The sequence below is a fragment of the Rhinolophus sinicus genome, linkage group LG10 (genome assembly GCF_036562045.2).
Source record: "Rhinolophus sinicus isolate RSC01 linkage group LG10, ASM3656204v1, whole genome shotgun sequence".
Classification (NCBI taxonomy): domain Eukaryota; kingdom Metazoa; phylum Chordata; class Mammalia; order Chiroptera; family Rhinolophidae; genus Rhinolophus; species Rhinolophus sinicus.
The window spans coordinates 51,976,981-51,995,787 of NC_133759.1; the positions used below are offsets into that span (position 1 = coordinate 51,976,981).

An 18,807-nucleotide genomic window follows, 5' to 3' on the forward strand; every position below is an offset into this window, starting at 1 on the left:
AGGACCCGGGTGACCTTTTCCTTAAGTAGCCGGATGTCTCCCTCCCAGCTTGCTTTACCCGAGGCGGTGAGCACAGAGCGCTGATTCCCTGGACGCCTTGAAGACAGTAGGAAGCAGTGGCCTCGTTGGGCTGCAGGGGGCGACCGTGGCCCGGGAACTCTCGCCGGAGGGTTGGGACGGGGCGGGGCTTCGGGGGCGGGTCGGCTCAGTGCGCAGGCGCGGGGCCAGACGCCTCGCGCGGTCAGGGACAGGCGGCCACAGAACAACCGCGGTCGCGGCTACTGTAGCAGCGAGTTCGAGTCCCACTCCCCCTTCGCTTTGGTTCTCACTGCCTCGGTCCTAGGGCCTCCCTCCGCCAGTCTCCGGCAGCTCGCTGCGCATTGCGCACTCCCCGCCGCCAGGATGCCGGTAACCGAGAAGGACCTGGCGGAGGACGCGCCGTGGAAGAAGATACAGCAGAACACGTTCACGCGTTGGTGCAACGAGCACCTCAAGTGCGTGAACAAACGCATCGGGAACCTGCAGACCGACCTGAGCGATGGGCTGCGGCTCATCGCGCTGCTCGAGGTGCTCAGCCAGAAGCGCATGTACCGCAAGTACCACCAGCGGCCCACCTTCCGCCAGATGCAGCTCGAGAACGTGTCGGTGGCGCTCGAGTTCCTGGACCGTGAGAACATCAAGCTTGTGTCCATCGGTGAGTGCCCTGGCCCAGCCAGGCGCGGACGGGTGTACCATCCCGGGGCCGTGCGTGAGCCCCTGGGGAAGGCTGGGGCTGCCTGCCGCGCGCCCCCATCTCGTCCAGCCGGGGGCTGGGTGGGAGCACTGAGGCCTGGGGACGTGGTCCCCGGGGGTGAGGTGGGGACGTAGGAGAACTAGATCCCCTCCCAGGTGCCAACCCCTGGGCTGCGACCTCGTGTGATAGCTCCCAACCGTGTGCCCAGCAGCGCGTCTCTGGAGCGATGTGGGTGGAGGGCTTGAGTTGGGACCGCATGGGGAGAAGTGGGTCTGTGGCATTTCTTTGCACCTGGGGTGCCCCTGCGGGAGCTGGGGAATTGGGAATCTCCGGTCCGCTGTCCTCGCGGGTGGGGCCCTAGTCCAGGGCTCCCGGGAGCGCTCGACTCGCGGCGCCCAGGCTGGTGCGCTCGGCGGCCGCCTAATGGGCGTTGGCTCAGGCCGGAGGAGGGGACTGGGGGGGGGGGACCGTTCTCTGAGCCTGGGGCCTCCCCGCCCAGGTGGATACCAGGACCTGGTACCCTCCCCCGCCGTCTCCGGAATGGGTGTGGGCCTGGAGGTGGGAAGGGGAGCAGCGGGGGTGTGTCCTCGCTCCCTGGGCTTCCAGCTCTGCTCTGGCCCGGCGCCGCAGGATGAGCCCGCTCGCACCGCTGAAGTTAGAATTTAGAGGTGATGGTGGTAATGGAACTGCTGCCTTGTAGGAGCCCAAACTAGTGGGCACTGTGTATCAACAACCTTCTAGGTATCTCAATCTTTACACATCCCGCGAGTTGGGATGTTGTTAGACCCATTTTACAGACACGGGCTCCAGAAGTTTAAATGACCGGCCCAAGGTCATGGAAGTAGAGAGGGTCCAGCTGAGAATTGAAGGAAGTGGGTGACAATTAAAGGAGACTTTGCCTTCCTCTCTCCGCCCTCCCCACACCAGGGTCTTCCTGAGTGGAGGGAGGGAGTTGGTGTTGGGTTCCTCTCCCTCTGCGCTGGGGAGGAAGAATGAGGGTGAGGTCCTCACTATGCCCCAGGCTGGTGGAGGGCTTCCAGGAGGGTCACAGACAAAGCTGCCGAAGGTGTGCGCTGTCACACAGAGCATGTGTGTGTGCAGAGAGAGTCTGTGCACACAGCGTGGGTGTGCCTACATTGTGTGTGGGTTCTGCCAGGTGAACCTCTTGCCAGAGGAGCTGGCTCAGGCCTGGGTCTGGGGTCTCTTCCGGAGGAAACCAGACCTTATAGTGACCCCTGGGCAGGAAGAAAGGGTGGTGGGTGTGGCTGCTGGGACTTTTCTCCAGCAGAAAAGGGGTTCCCTCTAGGCTGAGTCTCCTCTGGCCTCTCCCTCGCCTTCCCCCACACCTGTCCTAGCAGGTAGGGCTGCTTCCTGGGCCCAAGCAGCTGCCTCCGCCCAGCCAGCCTCCCATGCAGGGTGGCTTCTCTGCAAAGGGAAGCTGTGCAGCGTGCTATCGTCTTCTTTTGGGAGCCCTTCTCCTATAACTGGGGAAGGAGAACCTCAGAATTCTGGAATTCTTTCCTTTTCAGAAACCAGCTTCCTTTTGAGGAATCTCAAGGCCTGGCTGGGCTCAACTTGGATCCCTTCTTCTTTGTTTTAAAAATGTGTATTTATTTAATTAAGTGAACAAAGAAACTTAAAGTAAACCAGGAGTATCCAAATATGACATGAAATATCTTTAAAAAACAAAACAAAACAAACAAAAAAACCCCAAACCACAGCACCAGAAAATCCTGGACTGCCTAATTTACCAACTGTTTACAGAGGCTGCAGCTGCTTCCAGCATGGCTTCCCATCAGTGCCCTACACTTGGGGGTCTCATTCCAGACTTTGGCCCCTTACAGTTTTGTAACCCTCACGATTTTCATTCCTGAACCCACCCAGGCCAGAGTATCCTCTATTATCCTGGCATTCCAAGGTTAACCTCCCCCTTCCCTGTGGGCTCTTGGCAGCCTCTTGCTGTGGACCTCTTCCCACCACAAGTTACATTGTTTTATTTTATTTTCTCCTTTTAAATTATTTCTTGGATTGTATTCCCCGAAGTGGCATTCCTGGGTCAAAGGGTGTGACCACAGTTATGATTCCTATCATTGGCTGCCTAGTTGCTCTCCAGAAAGGTCTCCAGTGAACCGGTTTTCCAGCCCTTGGAGACCTGAGGGAGATGTGCCAAGTGCTAGGATTCCTGTGGGGGCAATGCCTGAGGCCTCTTCCCTCTGCTTCTGGGGCTGCTCTGGGTAATGGCTCTTCAGAGAAAAGTCACATCCAGCTGGGACTTCAGTTCAGGTAGTCACTGTTTATGCTGTGTTGTGTTGTGCTGTTGATGACACTAGCTCCAATGTGGGGGCATGTTAAATGTGCTCTATTGATCACCCCATTGGTCACCACTTTGAATCCTGGAGTGGTTTCCTTGTCTATGTAGCAATCTGCTTTAAATCCCTGTGAGGCTTAAGCACTTGCCCCAGTCCTGGCCAAGAAAATCGTGGTTGCTGTTATCACTGTGATTGCTATTAGTATTATCTCTATTTAAAGACAGGGAAACAGAAGTGAAGTAGCTTTTGGAAGTCACCCAACTAGTAAATGGTGACTAGAACTCAGGTCTGCCCAGCTGTTGAAATTGAGCCTTCACTCATCTGCCTGCCAGTGTCGGAAATGAGTAAAACACAGCCCCTCTCCCCTGAACACAGAGCCCCTGTCACACTGTTTTTAAGTCTGGGATGTTGGGATAATGGCTGGACACCCACACTTTGAGCCTCTGACCTTGAACAAAGCAGGGATCTTAAGGAGGTAGGTGACAGGAATAAGCCCCTCAACTGTGATGAAGGTCCCCTGAGATCAGCATCATGTTGGGAGGAGAGCAGAATCTCTTGCATCTCCCACCTTGTGTTGAGGTGAATCTGTTGAGGGAATGGCTTCCCTGTCTTCACTGTTTTTTTGTGGGGGGAGCTTTTCTGCTACCCAAAGGATGGTGTTTTACTCCACAATCTGGGAAGGTATCTTTGAATGAATATAGGGATTTGTATGCTTTGGATAACTCAACGATCTACAGTGTGGGAATCATTTATAGAGTTGTGTTCAGGCACCCAGCTCTGAGATAAGGAAAGGTCAAAAGCCGCCAGAGGACTGACTTTTCTGCCTACAATTCACTGAAAGATAGCCCTGGCTGTTTATTCACATTTGTGATTCATTAAAAGGTGGGCCCATCCTAGGCTCTATCCAAAAGTTAAAGATTTTCTTCAGTTTCTTGTTATATCCTGGGCAGTTCACAGTGAGGCCTCGGCATATTTAATTTTAGTTGCCTGCCAGAGCTGGCAGTTTTATTTACTTGTTTTTCCAAAAAACCTTCCTGACATTGGGCAGCCCAGCCAACTTGGAGAAAAAGGGGTCTCCCAGCCCAAGAATGACAATCAAGGCTGCCTAGAAGTTTGGGTGGTGTGTTTTCGTTTGATCCTTTAGAAAAAAGGAATTTTTTCCTTTTCAGAGGATGAGGTCTGACCCTAATGTTTACTTAACGTGCCTGTTGCAGGCCAGCGCCCCAGAGCAGGCCGGGTGCTGTGTTCCCAAGACCTTGGGTCACTGGGCAGTTTCCAGGGTGGTGGGTCACTGTGCTCCTCAGCCCCTTTGTCTTCCTTTTGTCCCACCCGCACCAAAATATTGTACAAATAATCCTAAATTCTACTCTTCCTGAACTACCTAGCAAATGCCAGTGTGTCTTTTAGGCAATGTAGTTCAGACCCAGAGCGTGCATGAAAAATAGCAAAGTAGCATGCTCTGTCAGAATGAACAAGTTCAGCGCCATCTGCAACAAAGTAACACATTAGTGTCAGAGGTGGCTTTTGTGGGAGTTAGAGGATTCTTGGTTTAAATACCACTTGCCACTAAGTAGCTATTAAGACACTCCTGTGCCTTGGTTTCCTTGTCACTAAAATGGGGACAGTAACTACCTGTGATAAAAATTAAACAAGTTAACATGTTTTTAAAGTGCTGGAACAATTTGGGGCACATAGTAATTGCAATGTGAATGTTAAATCAGGTGCTGGCCAATAATATTCTCAAAAGTTATGCTGGAGGGTTTTCGCACTGAGAGGACATTTAATATCTGCTGCAATGGAGAAACGAGCTTGGTCGGCTAATGTTAATTATGGAGTGCCCAGAGGTGCCCCTCCTCGGAAGGGGATGACCCTTTTATGTTATGGCTGCCTCGGGGGCCCATTCACACCAGCTTTGTTTCCGAGAGCTGGACAGGAGCTCCAGGCGTCTGGTCATTCCAACCTCCCACCCCGTTCAGGAATCTCTGGGCCAAATCACTTCCAGATGGCAGTTGGGCCTCTGCGCAGCTCCTCCAGCAACGGCGGAGCCAGCGTGCCAGTCAGCAGCCGCCTTCGTTCCTGGAGAGTCTGTGCTGACAGAGGGCTTTGATTTGGAGCCAAATTATGTCTCCCGGGTACTCCCCCTCTCCCTGCCCAGGGTCCTGGTTCTGTGCTGTGAGGCGGGTGTCACTGGGTAGCTGAGGATGGCTGCCTTGCTCCTTGGGCAACAGATGCTCAGGCTCAGCCTTTGGGCCCTGCCCGCAGTGGCTCCATGGCCAGGGGTACCACGTCATCCTGCTTTCTCTGTAAATGGCCTCCAGGTCAGCACATACTGGTTGTACTAGATACAGCTGAAGGGTTTAGAGTATGGGCCTGACGCTAGACTGCCAGGATTCTAATCTCCTCTCTGCCCCCTCACAGCTGTGCAACGTTGGTCCACTGTCTTAACCTTTCTGAGCCTGTTTCCCCATCTGTAAAATAGGGAAGGATAATAGTTCCTATCTTAGAGTTGCTGAGAGCATTGTATTTGATTTGGTTAAGTTATAGCATAATGCTGGCATTACCAATAAGATGATTGTGGTTTTGAACCCAAGTGTAGGACTTTGCCTTGTCTTCCATCTATTCTCTGGCTGTCGTCGGGTGTGTTAGCCATCCCTTTCCCTTTAGCTTAGCACGTCTGATGAAGATGCCTCCCAAAATCCTTTCTTTCTCCCTTTCTTCATTCAACAAATATGCAAAAGACCCACTGAGCGAGGCCCGGTGCTAGAGCCACAGGAATAATGTCATGTCCCTGATGTGCATCACACACTGCTCAGCATGGAGGAGACATGCGTCACTGGGGAATGTCCTTCTCAAACCTCCAGAGACACACAGATCACCTGGGGACTTTGTTACCAATGGCGGTCTGATTCAGTAGGTCAGGGCTGAAGGCTGAGGTTCTGCACGTGGAACCTGCTCCTACCTTGTTTGCTGCTGTCTGTGGACGGACGGTGCTATGAGTAGTGAGGATCAAGAGCACCTCCCCTCAGGCTGGGGTGCGGTGGGTAAGTCTGGAGGGCTCCCTGGAGGAAGGGCCGGTTAAGCTGAATTCTAAGCCAAACTAGAATTAGGCAGGTGAACAGACAATTAGCCAGATGAGCACAGGAGGAGCAGAGTGTATCAGGTGGAGGGAGGTCAGAGGGATGGTGGGGAGGTAAGCGGGGGCTGACTTGGAAGGGGCCTTCGGAGGCTGAAGGCTGTCATCAGAGCATCTTCCTTGAGAGAGCTTGGGGGGGGTGTGAAGTGGGGAGGTGAGCCCAGCTGCAATGGGTCATCTAATCAGGGGATGTCCCAGCTGTTGCTCCAGTCATTCCTGCAAGAAAAAATTTGTGAATGTGCCCCTTCCTCATATATGTATGTATATTTGTAAGCTATACACCTATGCCACTGTCAGTACATATAGTAAATGTTAATAAAGCTTAGTTTATTTTTAGATGACAAATCCAGATACAAGATCTGTTTTTTTCCTGGGCTTTATTGGATTATCCTGTGTGCCCTTGGGGTGCAATGTACCCCATTTAGAGGCCCCTTGAGGGCCTGTGTTTCTGTATTTCTTTTTTCTTCTCTCCACCCCCATCTTGCCATTCTGCATTTAGTTTCATCTTTAGTTATCCTCAGTTAAAAAGGTGGATCTATAATTAGAACCTCTCCCTCCAACAGTAAATTGAACCAAATAAACAAATCCAATGGAATGAGCCATTTCAATCTAAATGTATGGTGTCTCCTGCTCTTCTGATCATTAACATTGCCTTTCTACTAGAAGCCATCTTACATTACTGTTGTAAATGTAGTTATTCGTTAAACATGCTCAGTAATCACCAGATTGGCTCAGTTTATTGTATAATAAACAACAGTACTTTCTTCTTCTGGGGCTTGGGAAGCAACCTTGTATTTTTACAGTGCCTAGTTTGCTTTTCTTGGGAAATTGAGTGCATGTCTAGGGAGAGAACTTCTTGGAAAGATGATTAGAAAACCAAATGATTCTCTTTATGACTAAAGTGATAAACAGTAGGTGAGAGTAGGTGTGGTATAAAGGATGGAACCATTGGTATTTTAATCATGCCCACTTGGTATTGTGATTTTTTTTTTTGCAAGAAATATACCGAGCTGTATCTAAAGTTCCTTTTTTCTAAGAGCCTTATAGCAGTTACCTTAAGTGTGTTCATTTGATAAGTTAAAGGTAGATGGTTGCTATAACTCTTCTGCAAACTTATAAAAATGATTTGATGAGATTTTCCTTACACCCATTGTCTGATTACAAAATTTACCAAAGAACGCTTGTCTTGCCTGATCCCATTTTGATCAGTCCCCATGAGGTAGAATGTCCTTAGTCAGAATTTTTTGTACTGGAAGCAAAGAAGCAGATTGGTTTTTTTCACTTAGTCAAGACTGGCCGTGAGACTGAATTATTCTGATAGCGTGTTTGATTTCCTCCCTTCCCCCATCACCCAAACCTGGCTCAGGTAGACAGCTTGGCAAGGAGAACACAGCCTTTCCTGCATATTCCTTCGCTGTTCCTGGTGCCAAAGACACACACTGGTGATGCCATTTGTGTACCAGATTTTGAGGTGTGCACTCCCACCCGCTAACACAATAGCCAGCATGTCCCCTCCCTGCTGTCTGCTAAGCATTGTCCTGAGTGCCTTCCCTCTATTCTAATCCTCATGAACCCCGCAAAGTGAGTGGCTTTATATCTGGTTCCTTTAACAGGTGAGAACACTGAGGCTCAAGCCTGCCTCACTTCACACCTGCCTGCATCAAGCTGTAAAGTATTTTTTTATGTCCAAATTGGGTTCCCCACTTGTAAAATAGATACATTGTAGTGAGAGACTTCTACTGCTTTAGTGCTATTCTTTTTATTTTGCTTGAAACGGTATTCATTTGAATTAGTGAAATTGAAATTTCCTTCTTCAAAACAAAAGTTTTTTTCGCCTATTTGCTTTACCTTTTCCAGCACCTTAGAGCTTTAATGCAGACCTTCTCTCCAGTTCTGGAGACATCTCTCTAGTTCTTTGCCTGCCTTTGTTTGGTTCCCAGGGGTAGTAGTGCTTTCACTGCAGGTTTGGACAGTAGGGACCAGCTGAAGGCTGTTTTGGGGAGCTAGACAGGGCTTTCTTTGTGAGGCCTGGAAGCCAGAGGTGAAGAGGAGGTGCCCCTGCAGTTCCTCCTGCTGTAGTACTGTGGGGTTTGCAGTGCGTACCATTTGGGGGACATGGAGGGGTTTGTTGATATCCAGCCATGCTGGGAGGCCCTTGGTGACAGCGCCATTGGCACAGCTGTGCTCTATCAGAAATGACCTTTTGCCATCTGCTACCTTTTAACATCAACCGGTGGAGGCTGTATTGGGTGGTGTTTGCTGGGGAGCAGAACCTGTCTTTCCTGGCTGGTTTTTGTCAGTCTGGCAGCCCTGGCACAAGCAGCCACCTGCTTCCAACCCAAACCCGCAGGCAGCTCCCTGCTCATCTTCAAGGAGCCTTGTAGGCAGGCCCCTTGCCGTGTACCAGCGCTGAGCTGTGTGCTCCAGAGCTGAACTGGGGTCCCCAGGGTTTCTCCTGCAGCCGTCCTGAGAGAGAAAGCTGGTCTGGCTGGCCAGCCGAGACTCGACTCGACTCCACTCGCTGCTCAGCTCCCCAGAATTTGCAGGGCTGGCTTGTTGAAAGGTCTGGGCGTTAACACAACACTCCTGTTCTCCCTTTCTGAAGGCCCTTTATGCTGGCATGAATTCCTTTTCTCATGGAGATCTGAAAGCTCTTTTGACTAAATGGGTCACCTTTCTGGGTATTTTCATAAGGCTGGTCAGCTTTTGCCACGCCAGACAACTTTTCTGGAATTTCCGTTTCGATATAAAGGCAACCAAAGAGGTTGGGAATTATTTGGAACACTGTGGAATTTTGGCTTTTGAGCTATAGGGAAATGGGTGGGGATGTGTGGCAGGGACTATGTAAATTTGCTGCAGCCCATAAATTCAGATTTTAAGATTAAAAAAGGCAAGCAGCAGTCCGCTTTCCTTCTGACAAACAGGAATGGTGTTATTTTCGGCCACATGCTGCTTGTGACCCAGGCAGAGACAGGCCTCCCAGGGAGGCTGAGGTATGAAAGGATTCTCCAGGGCTAAAATCAGATTGCTCCATCTCCTCTACTGCCCCCAAGAAAACAGTCAAGTTCTTATCATGTGGGTACTGCACTGCTAGTGTGAATCACCCTGATTTCCCTGTGTCTCCCTGAAGTGATTTATCAAATATTCCAGGGAAACAAGAATTATTTGGCATTCTGCAGCCTGCTGGGAGCTTGACTGGGCCTGGTGTTTCTTGCTCAAGAGAACAGTGATTGTTTGCTTGGTGGGGGAAAACAGGCCAGAAGCAGGGGGCCAGGCCCGGCCCCCCCCCCAGGGGAACCTCAGGTGCTGAGGTTGGACTCAGACTCCAAGAGGCCTTCGTGACTTGGTGCTTCTGTTAATTGAACAGAGTTCTGGGTTCTGTATGAGAGTCCTCATCAGAAGAGGCAGAGGCTGCAAGATCACGGATGTACTGCTGGTGGGACAGGGGGCCCCTCGGTGGGGCTTCCAGCCATCCACGGGGCAGAACCAGAAAGAGTTCTGAGACGCTGAGCCTGGCTGGGTCGTGCCTTGCAAGCACCTGGGCAGTGGCTTGTCACATTCCTTATCTCCACTAAAGGAGGCAACTGGCCGGCCCCTGGGGAGCCCTCTCCAGTCAGGGAGTCCTTTACAGGAAATGATCCAGGTTTCATGTTACACTTCCTGCAGCCCTGGATCTCTTACCGTAATTGCCTCTCCTGTGCCTCTTAATTTTTTTCCTTGGGACATCCATGGGGAGTTACACCTGAGGTTGGAGGGCATGAGGCCCTCTCCTGGACACCCACAGTCTCCCCACCCCCACCCCATGCCATTCCATAGCTTCCTGAGCTGCCCTGGTCTCCTAACTTGCCTGTCTTGCTCTCCCACTGGGTCATGACTGCTCCGGGGGCAGGCCCTGTAACTCTTGTTTACCTATGTGGCTCTGAGCTCAGCACTTAGTAGGACTATAATAAATAATGTATTAAATAAATAAACAGCTTCTTGCATAGGTGGGTTGAATAATAAGTTTGGTATATTGATTTGTTTGTAATATATTTGCTTTTAGAAAATGCAGAATAGTGATCCTTTGCAGCCTATAGTGAAATGGGAGTGAAATGTCATGATCCACTGGGTCTGGGGTCCCAGTAAAACACCTCATTTTGGGGACGGCAATGTTGAACTTAAAGAACTCAGCACTTCATAGTCAGTCTCCGAACATCTATGATTTGCTTCAGTTATTAGATAACAAGGCCTTTTCCAAGCTTCCAAGTGAGGCTCAGAAAATGAATAAAAAGGAAGCCACTGAGACTCACTATAATCATAGTAATAGATAGTTTCATTAATAATAGTGTATCTGTATATTGAGCACCTCCTAGTACCTGGCATTGTGATAAATGCTTTCCAATAATAGCTAAACGAAACCTCATTGCAACCCTGAGATGTAGTTATTGTTGCAGTCCCCATTATACAGACAGGAAAACTGAGGCACACCCAAGTGCCAGAAGACTGACTCAAGCCCTTGTCTGAGAATTTTGTCCCTAAAGGAAAGCTCATCATATCTTCGAAATTCACTTCTAACAAGTTTTTTTTTTGACATTAAAAAGTTGCATTTGGAGTTCTTTGTAAAAAAAAAAAATTGCAAGAACATGAAGAAATACAAATTAAAAACACATCACCTGTGAAGAATCTTAAGAAATCTCTTTCTACTTTGAGGGAGTTTTGCTTATAGCTGCCTTTTGACCTGTTTGAGGAAGAGAAAGATGCATTTTCTCAGGAAAAAAGAGGCTGTGGACTGGAATTGTTTTGTGAAATCGTTTCGGTCATACTGATGGTTGTAGCAAGACTCATCCTTGAGTTATTGCTGAGCTGTGGCCAACATTAAAATTGGAGGTCTTAGTTGAAGCTCATTATGGTTTGCAAGTCTCCCTTGGTCTAGAAATACGATTTGGTCAACCACGGAGTGGGAGTGTTTCAGCCATTTTCTGTCTTTTAAAAATTTTCAGGGACCTACTTTTATTGGGACTGTCAGTGTCTCTTAATAGTTATTATGTTTGGTAACTCTTGTGACCTGGTCTCATGGTTAGTGCAGCATAGAAATTCATTTACCTTTTAGTTGCTCAGCTTCATTAGCAATTTAAATGTATCTCTTTAACATCATGTCGGTGGGAAGCTTGGTTCACTCTTGCCTGCCTGGGAACTTTCAGAAGTCTGAAAATTATATGCAGCCTTCATGGGATTTGTGCTTTTGGAGACATCATTTTCTCAGCAGCCTACAGGACACCAGGTCTATGGAATCATCTTGTCTTAATCTTGTTTGAGGCAAAGGAGATGGAATGGAAACCACTTCTGGATACAGATTGAGCTATTTGAGTGTATGACTATGGGTCAGTTAGTCCCTGCTACTTACTCGCTGGGAGACTTGGGGCAAGTTGCTTGACCTCTCTGAGGTTCAGTGTCCCAGGCTATAATAGTACCCCACTCCTGGTGTTGTTGAAGATTAAATGATACAATCCCTATAAAGCATTGGGCCAGTCCTTGGCAGGTGGTAAGAGCTGGTTGTCGCCTTCCTTCGCTCCCCGCTCCTTCTACTTCCTGGACCTATGGTGACCCCCTCAGACTGGAGGAAGAAGTGACTTATCTTGGAAGGGGAAAGGTGGGTGGGAATACACCCAGAAATTGGTCAAAGATACATCATACCAAATGGGTTGTTTTTAGAAGAAGTGACCTGGGTTTTTGAGTAGCTGTTGGTTAGGAACCATGGGCCAGAGGCATTTGCTGGTCTTCTGGCCAAGCTTCCTTTAAGGATAGAAAGCAAGATGTGTTCTTGGTGCCTTCCCTCCTCACTTTCACTTTTGTCCTGTTTGGCTAAAGGATCTCTCTCTCTCTCTCTTTTTTTTTTTAACTAGCTCCTTTGCCCCTCCCTTCTTTCTTTAATCCTTTCTTTTTGTCTCTAGGACTGTCCTTCCCTTCCATTTCTTTGTTCTGGCTTTGCTCTCGTGGAAGTGACTGTAACGCGACCCAGGTGATGTGCAAGCACGCAGGTCTGAGTTCTGGCTCTGCACCTTGAGAGCTGGCTCACCTCAGCCAGCTGTTGCACCTCTAGGAGCCTGTGTTCCATATGCACAGTGTGATGAAATGTTCTGCCTCCCTGAGTTCTAAGGTGTAACGAGTACGTGCATCCAAAGCCCTTCAGCACCACCCTGGGCATAGGAAGCGGTCAGTAAATGCCAGCTGCTACTATTGCAGTGATAGCATTAGCATCATTACCGGGAACCCACACCTCCCACTTAGCCTTTTCAGGGCTTGAGCAAGGAGGCTGAAGGAGGAGCAGCAGTGCTGGAGGTGAGGCAATGCTGCCTGCCGAGTGTGCTTCCAATCTGGAGCAAAGGGCTGTGTACCAGCTGCTCCCACCGCATCCGCCACACGCACCCCTGGTGCCTGGCTGGTCCCTGCCTTGCTCTGGGCTCTGCTTTCTGTCCCTGCTAGTCCTGGCCCTTGGACCTCTGGAATCATCATGGTAGGGCTTCCTGTACCACCTGCCAGGATTTTTGCTGCCTTGGGTGTGGTCTTTAACTCAGCACTGTCTAACCTGGTGTCCTGGAGCTGGTGACAATATTTTTATAGTAGTGCTTGGAAACTGGACACCTGGGGTCACACCCTGTACAAACAGTATCAAGGTTGCTGGGCCACAGTGACCGGTGGAGGCTGGCAAACAGCAAAATCTGTGGCTCCTAAGACTAGAAGGGATGTGGGAGGTTGGTGGTGGGGGGAATCATTCTCAGTTCTTTTCAGGGGTACGCTAGTCTTAGCCCTGCCAGGCCAAAGGAATCTGTCTGTGTCTGGCGGACCTACCTGCTTCCTTCCCTCAGTTGCCTCTTGAAGACAACCTTCCTGCTGTTTCCTCGGTTGGGCCAGGTTTCAAATACTATAGCTTTTTAGGGGAGTGTCATTTTTAGGTCATCTCTTGCGGGGGCAGAGAATACCCAACACCTTTCCTAAAGGTAGAATTTGTGAGGGTTTTACTTGAGTGAGTGACTAATGCAGGTATTCACATTTTAATGACAGGAAATTAGTCAGCCTGGATGCTGTTTCCATGTGACAAGATAAAAATTTACACACTTGCACAATAGCTTTTGTTGCACCAGCTACTGAAGTTGACCATCAGTTAGGCGTTATCAATCAGATCAGAAGGTGTTAACCTGCTCTGCTTCTGGAGACCAGTTTCTGATCCTGGGAAAGACCCAGAACAAGCTGGGTTTGGCAAGATTGAGGGTCCCAGGCAGATGGCAGGAGCCAGACACTGGATCCTAGTCCAGGCCTGCTTCTACCAGTATTGGCACCTCTCAGCTTTTTTACCCATCTGTACAGTGGGAGAACTGGACTTGGTCTATGTTTCCCAAACTTTCGTTGTTCGTTCATAAAGGAGCCACTGTTCCTATTTTTTGCCATATCCCATGCTTGTGTCTATTTCATTTTCTCTTAACATTTTCCCCTTGCAGTTGGCTCACTTTTGAAACAAATGTATTTGAAAAAGAGACTCTGTGTCACTATCATAATGGAAAAACAGTGTCACTAGGTAAATCGAAGGTAACCATAAATAAACCCAAAACAGTGTTATTAAATTCCAGCTAGGCTGTTGCCTATTCTCCGTGGGAGGCCTAGTCTTTTGGTTAAAAAGGAGAATTAGCCAGAGATAGAGAGGTGTTCAGAGTAACTGAGCACTACACTGAGCCTTTCTCCTTGACCTACTCAGAAGGATTGAGAAAGAAATGGAAAGAGAATAGTGTTCTCTCTGGTGCAGAGGGACTGATGGAGGGTCCCCAGGAGCTCAGAGGAGTAATGTATAGGTGCTTTGTTCAACAATTACTTGTGGCGCCTTTCCTGAGTGCCGGAAGTGTGCCAGGAGCTGTGGAAGCAGCTAGGAGGGGAGGGTCTTGGGCCTTGGGCACTGACCTGGGTCACTGACCTTGGGAGCCCACGGTCTAATGGGAGTCGGAGAGTGGATTGGGTGTAAAGTGAAGAGCAGGACAGGCCACAGAGGTTTCAGTAAGAAAACCACAGAACTAAATTTTCTTGTGTGGAGAGGTTATTTAGAAAATGATACTTTTTAATTTGAATTTTTTTGAAATGAGCGATAAACCTATTTCAGTTCAGAATGATTCTAAGGAAACTAAATATATTAAAGCTGTGTCATTGTTGTTCTTGTGGTGTTAAGGTAATGATCCATCTTAACCCTTTTTGTAATAGTAACCAACCTTATTTCCCCAAAGCCTGATTTGAGTTTTGAGCTCGCTTGGAGTCCATGTCAATTGAAGTAGATGAGGTAAAACAAAATGGCCTGAATTTTTGCAACACGAATTCTTTCCCTCTGATTAGCATGTCCTGTCATTTCTGCAAAGCAAGATATACCCCAAGATTGGACCTCTGAAATGCCTCAGGCTAAGCCCTAGGAATGAATGGTATTTTTGAGGTAGTTGGGTATGAGGCTGAGCCTGAACTTTCTGTCCATCTGCCAGCTGAAGGCTCCACCTGCTCCCCTTGGATTTCTGGGAAGAGGGAAGTTGTGCTTAGGAGTCAGGACTTGGGAGTCAGGCAGCTCTGGGATTGAATCTGGGTTTTACTGTGTCATCTGGGATAGAGTTACACGATTTCTCTGGAGGCTCAGCGCTCAGTGTTCTCTCCTGTAAACTGGGGATAATCATAGATTTACCTGTAAGAGTGGGTGTGAAGATTTAATGAGCTAAATTTTATAAAGTACTTGCAACATGGGACGTATTCAGGAAGTGCTACCAGGTAATCCCACACTTTTCATATATATATATATATATTTTTTTTAACTTTTATTTAAGTGTATTTTTCCAGGACCCGTCAGCTCCCAGTCAAGTAGTTGTTTCAGTCTAGTTGTGGAGGGCGCAGCTCACAGTGGCCCATGTGGGGATTGAACGGGCAACCTTGTTGTTAAGAGCGCTGCACTCTAACCACTGAGCCAATGGCCGCCCCAGTCCCACACTTTCCTGATGGAAGGAGTCAGGTGTTTCCTACTGTAGGCTGGCAGAGTGAGGTAAAGGGGGTGTCAGACATGGGTTTGGTTAGCTCCTGCTGACTGGCATCAGGGCGTTCAGAAGGGATATGAGGTTTGGGACAAGTGACGCCATGACCCCTAAGATAGTGTGTGTGGGTCAAATCAGGATGAAATGGACAAGAAGAAGAGCCTTGGGGGGAGGGGGACAATTAGAATCCTTTCTGCTGCAAGGAATGGGACCCCAAACTAGCTCACCTGCAAGAAAATGAATTGCTTCCCATCAGCAAGGGCAGACAGAGAGCGGGTTATGGGTTTCTGGGACCCAGTGGCTCAGTGAGGTCACCGAAGACCCAGGTTCTTTGGGTCTCTGCTCTCTTGGTTTCATTAGTTCTAAGGCTGATTCCCTTGTGGTTTCCCATAGCAGAGAGTTTTCATGAGGTTGAGTGATAGTTCTTGGGAGTTTCTTATGAGTCAAGAACAACTTTTTCAGAAGCCGGCAATGGACTTTTCCTTATGTCTCATTGGCCCAAATTGGATCACATGGCATTTTTTAACCAGTATCTGGCAAGGGGGACGGATCCTCTCAGAATGGGGAGGCCTTCTCCAGAGCTGGGGTGGAGTCGCTTACTGGCTGCCCACACGTCCTGTTGGGAGGCCAGATCCAGACTCCCATCAGGCCCTGGGTCCCCGAGGTGCTCCTGCCTCCTCCTCCCACAAGACCTCCTCCATGCTGGTGCAGTGTAGGACTATACCCGTGTCAGTTGTATATCTGCATAGCATTTATTGTTTGTTTCCCCTAGTTAGGAGTAATACAGTTGACCCTTGAACAACACGGGTTTGAAATGCGCAGGTCCACTTATACACAGGTTTTTTCAGTAAATACATGTACTGTTTTCCACCAGCAATTTGGAGCCTGTGGGTTTGGAGGGCTGACTGTATGTGTTTGTTGATCACCATTTTACACAGGGGTCTTGAGCCCCTGAGGATTCTGGTATCCTCTGGGGCTCCTGGAACCAGTACCGTGGATATCAAGGGAATACTTAAGTTTTGGGGGAGTCAGACGTTATTGTGCAGTTATATATAGGGCTCCAGTGCCCCTAACCCTTGCGTTGCTCAAGGGTCAACTGTATATGTTTTTGCAGAGGAATGGGAAAATTGCATACAAATAATGAAAGAGGAAAAGTTGCTTACAGTCTCCCTGTCCAGAGATAACAAAGGAAGTGTTAACATTCCCTATCATTTTTCTATACACGTACACATGTAACTTTTGTACATAACTTAGGAGCCAGACTGTGTGTAGTGTTATATTCCATCATTTGATATTAATTTCTGTCACTTAGAAACTTGTTTTCTTATAACACTCCATCGTAAAAAGGGCTTATCCTTTTAAAATAAATTATGTCAGCAAAAATGGAATGCAGAGTAACAAAAATGAATCAACTAGAACTCTGCTTAGTTTGGGTTCTCCCGAGAGTGGGCTGGCCACGAGCACCTGCACCCAAGGGGAGCAGGAGGGAGGACTGGCCAGGGAGCCAGGGAAGGAGACTCCAGTATTTGGTGAATTATCAGGATTGCCACCTCTGGGACCTCCCGAGAAATATGTAGAACGCCTCTGGAATTGTCCACCTGGCGGAGGACAAGAAGCTGGAGATCTAACAGCTCCTGCTCCCCAATGATGGAGGCATTAATTCCTTCGAACTTCCAGGCTGGGCGCCCGTGCATGTCGGCTCTGCTGGGGCAAAAAGGAAATAGAAAAGCCTTGTGCTTGAATTGGTAGATGGTCTCGGGAGGTGATCTGAGCTGGCATAGAACTGCCCTCGGTGACTGTGGCTGAAATCAGACATGGGCCAAGATGGTGGCAGGCGCCAGCAGTGTCTCCGAATGTATCACCCTGGATCAGTTTTACAATGTTGCACAGAAAAAACTAATTGCAGGAAGATACACATGCGGCGATATTGTTACGTAAATATTTTCATATGTGATAGAAATACAGATATGTTCATGAGAATGACCGTCACCAAACTTTGGATAGCGGTTGCCTGGGGGAGGGGGAGAGGGGCATGGCAGTATGCGGTCATGAAGGGGTGTGCAAGGGCTTGCAACCTGTTGTAACTTTGTATGTCTTCAGTTGCATGGTGGTTATATTGTATTTTTTTTCTGCCACCCCTCTCCCCTTTGTGTGTATGTTTGTTGGAAATACTTCCCTTATAGAAAGTGTATCTAAAATTTTAATGCTGGTGCAATGCATTGCTTAACCAAGGGAAAGGAGAAAAGTGCCCTACTTTTATTATTTTGTTTGTTTGTTTTAAAGACAAGCTTGGGCCTAACTTGTAAGAAAGAAAACAGATCATCCTCAAGATGTCAGGATGGTATTAAGACAAAAGACATTCACATAGCAGGATTTCTCTATCCTACTCTCCAAGTGTGTGTTGAAACTCCTGAGCTAATAACCTTAGAATGTAAGTCCCCTCCCATGGCGTAGCTTGTGAACATGGCAGGCTTTAGTTTCTCAAAGGCAAAGAGAGCTTTTAACATTTGCTTCCGGGAGCTTCCAGTCAATTGCTTGTTGTCTAAGTGAAGGAGTTATTTCTCAGGGAAATAGCTCAAGGGACTGTTGAAATATTTCCATTGCCCTTAAAAGTAGTAAAATCCAGAGTAAGGAATGGTTCGACCTTGGAATGAGTGTTACGAGAGAGTGGCATTCTAGGAACACCTTTGTATTCTGGCCCAAATCAAGTCTGTCCATTTTGTGCTTTGGCGGTCCCTAACTAGGGGGCTGTGGCCTTGGTGTCCCAGAGCTCAGAAGTGTTTATTGTTTAAGAAAACTAATTTATTGAGGTATATTTGACATACAACAAATGACGTATTCAAAAGTGTACAGTTGGAAGGCAACAAAAGCAAAAATAAACAAGTGGGACAACATCAAACTAAAAACTTTCTGCACAGCAAAGAAAACCAACAAAATGAAAGGCAGCCTACCAACTGGGAGAAAAATATTTGCAAATCATGTATCTGATAAGGGGTCAATATCCAAAATATGTAAAGAACTCGGATAACTCAATAGCAAAAAAACCCAGACAATCCAATTTAAAAAAATAAGTGGGCAGAGGATCTGCGTAGACATTTTTCCAAAGAAGACGTTCAGATGGCCAACACGTAGATGAAAACATGCTTGACATCAGTAATTGTCAGGGAAATGCAAATCAAAATCACAAACCTCATACCTCTTAGAATGGCTGTTATGAAAAATATAAGAAATAAGTGTTGGCAAGGATGTGGAGAAGAGGGAACCCGAGTGCACTGGTGGGGGGAATGTAATTTGGTATAACCACTAACAGTATGGAGGTTCCCCAAAAAATTAAAATCCAGCAATTCCACTTTTGGGTCTTTATTCAAAGGGAATAAAAATACTAACTCGAAAAAGATATCTGCACCCTCATGTTCATTGCAGCATTATTTACAATAACCAGGACATGGAAACAACCTAAGTGTCCATTGATGGATGAATGTGATTGGTGGTTGCCAGGTGGAGGGTGGGTAAAATGGGTGAAAATGGGGTTATATGGCTGATGGGTGAAGAGGATCAAAAAGCACAAACTTCCAGTTATAAATAAGTCCTGGGATATAATGTACA

At 47.9% G+C, this 18,807-nt stretch overlaps 1 protein-coding gene across 7 annotated transcripts in view; it reads left to right on the forward strand.

The window, feature by feature from the left end:
• Positions 1 to 221: 221 nt before the first annotated feature.
• FLNB (filamin B) overlaps positions 222 to 18,807 on the forward strand; it is a 125,340-nt gene continuing 106,754 nt past the window's right edge. For 5 of the 7 annotated variants that reach the window (XR_012489718.1, XM_019724158.2, XM_019724159.2 and 2 more), the window contains exon 1: positions 263 to 694. Coding sequence is in view for 6 of the 7 variants with exons in the window: in XM_019724158.2 (XP_019579717.2) it covers positions 403 to 694 (292 nt within the window). In the remaining variant the exon portion in view is untranslated. Of the gene's footprint in view, positions 695 to 18,807 lie in introns of all 7 variants that reach the window. The other 2 variants (XM_019724157.2, XM_019724160.2) reach the window with 2 other exon arrangements.